The sequence below is a fragment of the Myotis davidii genome, unplaced genomic scaffold, assembly GCF_000327345.1.
Source record: "Myotis davidii unplaced genomic scaffold, ASM32734v1 scaffold1622, whole genome shotgun sequence".
NCBI lineage: Eukaryota > Metazoa > Chordata > Mammalia > Chiroptera > Vespertilionidae > Myotis > Myotis davidii.
The window spans coordinates 844,782-845,028 of NW_006293535.1; the positions used below are offsets into that span (position 1 = coordinate 844,782).

The 247-nt window shown below is 68.8% G+C and overlaps 1 protein-coding gene across 1 annotated transcript in view; it reads left to right on the top strand.

The window, feature by feature from the left end:
• Positions 1–247, top strand: part of ACSBG1 (acyl-CoA synthetase bubblegum family member 1) — a gene marked incomplete at its 5' end in the record, with an annotated part of 10,013 nt that overhangs the window by 4,005 nt on the left and 5,761 nt on the right. Inside the window, 1 exon segment of the mRNA XM_015566184.1 lies at positions 133–245. Coding sequence (XP_015421670.1) covers positions 133–245 — 113 coding nt within the window.

A 247-nucleotide genomic window follows, 5' to 3' on the forward strand; every position in this document is an offset into this window, starting at 1 on the left:
GGGCCAGAGGGTGACTGGGGAGCCCAGTGACCGTCCCCACAAAGCCTCCGCCCGCAGACGGCCCCCAGCGACGGGCTCGTCCCAGGAGGTGACTTTCTGTTCTCAGTGGAGCCCCCTGTCTCCGCCACACAGATCTGGGAGAACCTGCCCCACCTGAAGGCGGTGGTGATGTACGGGGAGACGCCCGTGGAGAAGGTGGCCCGCGTGTACACGGTACGGCAGAGGCCTGGGCACGGGGAGGGGGGGT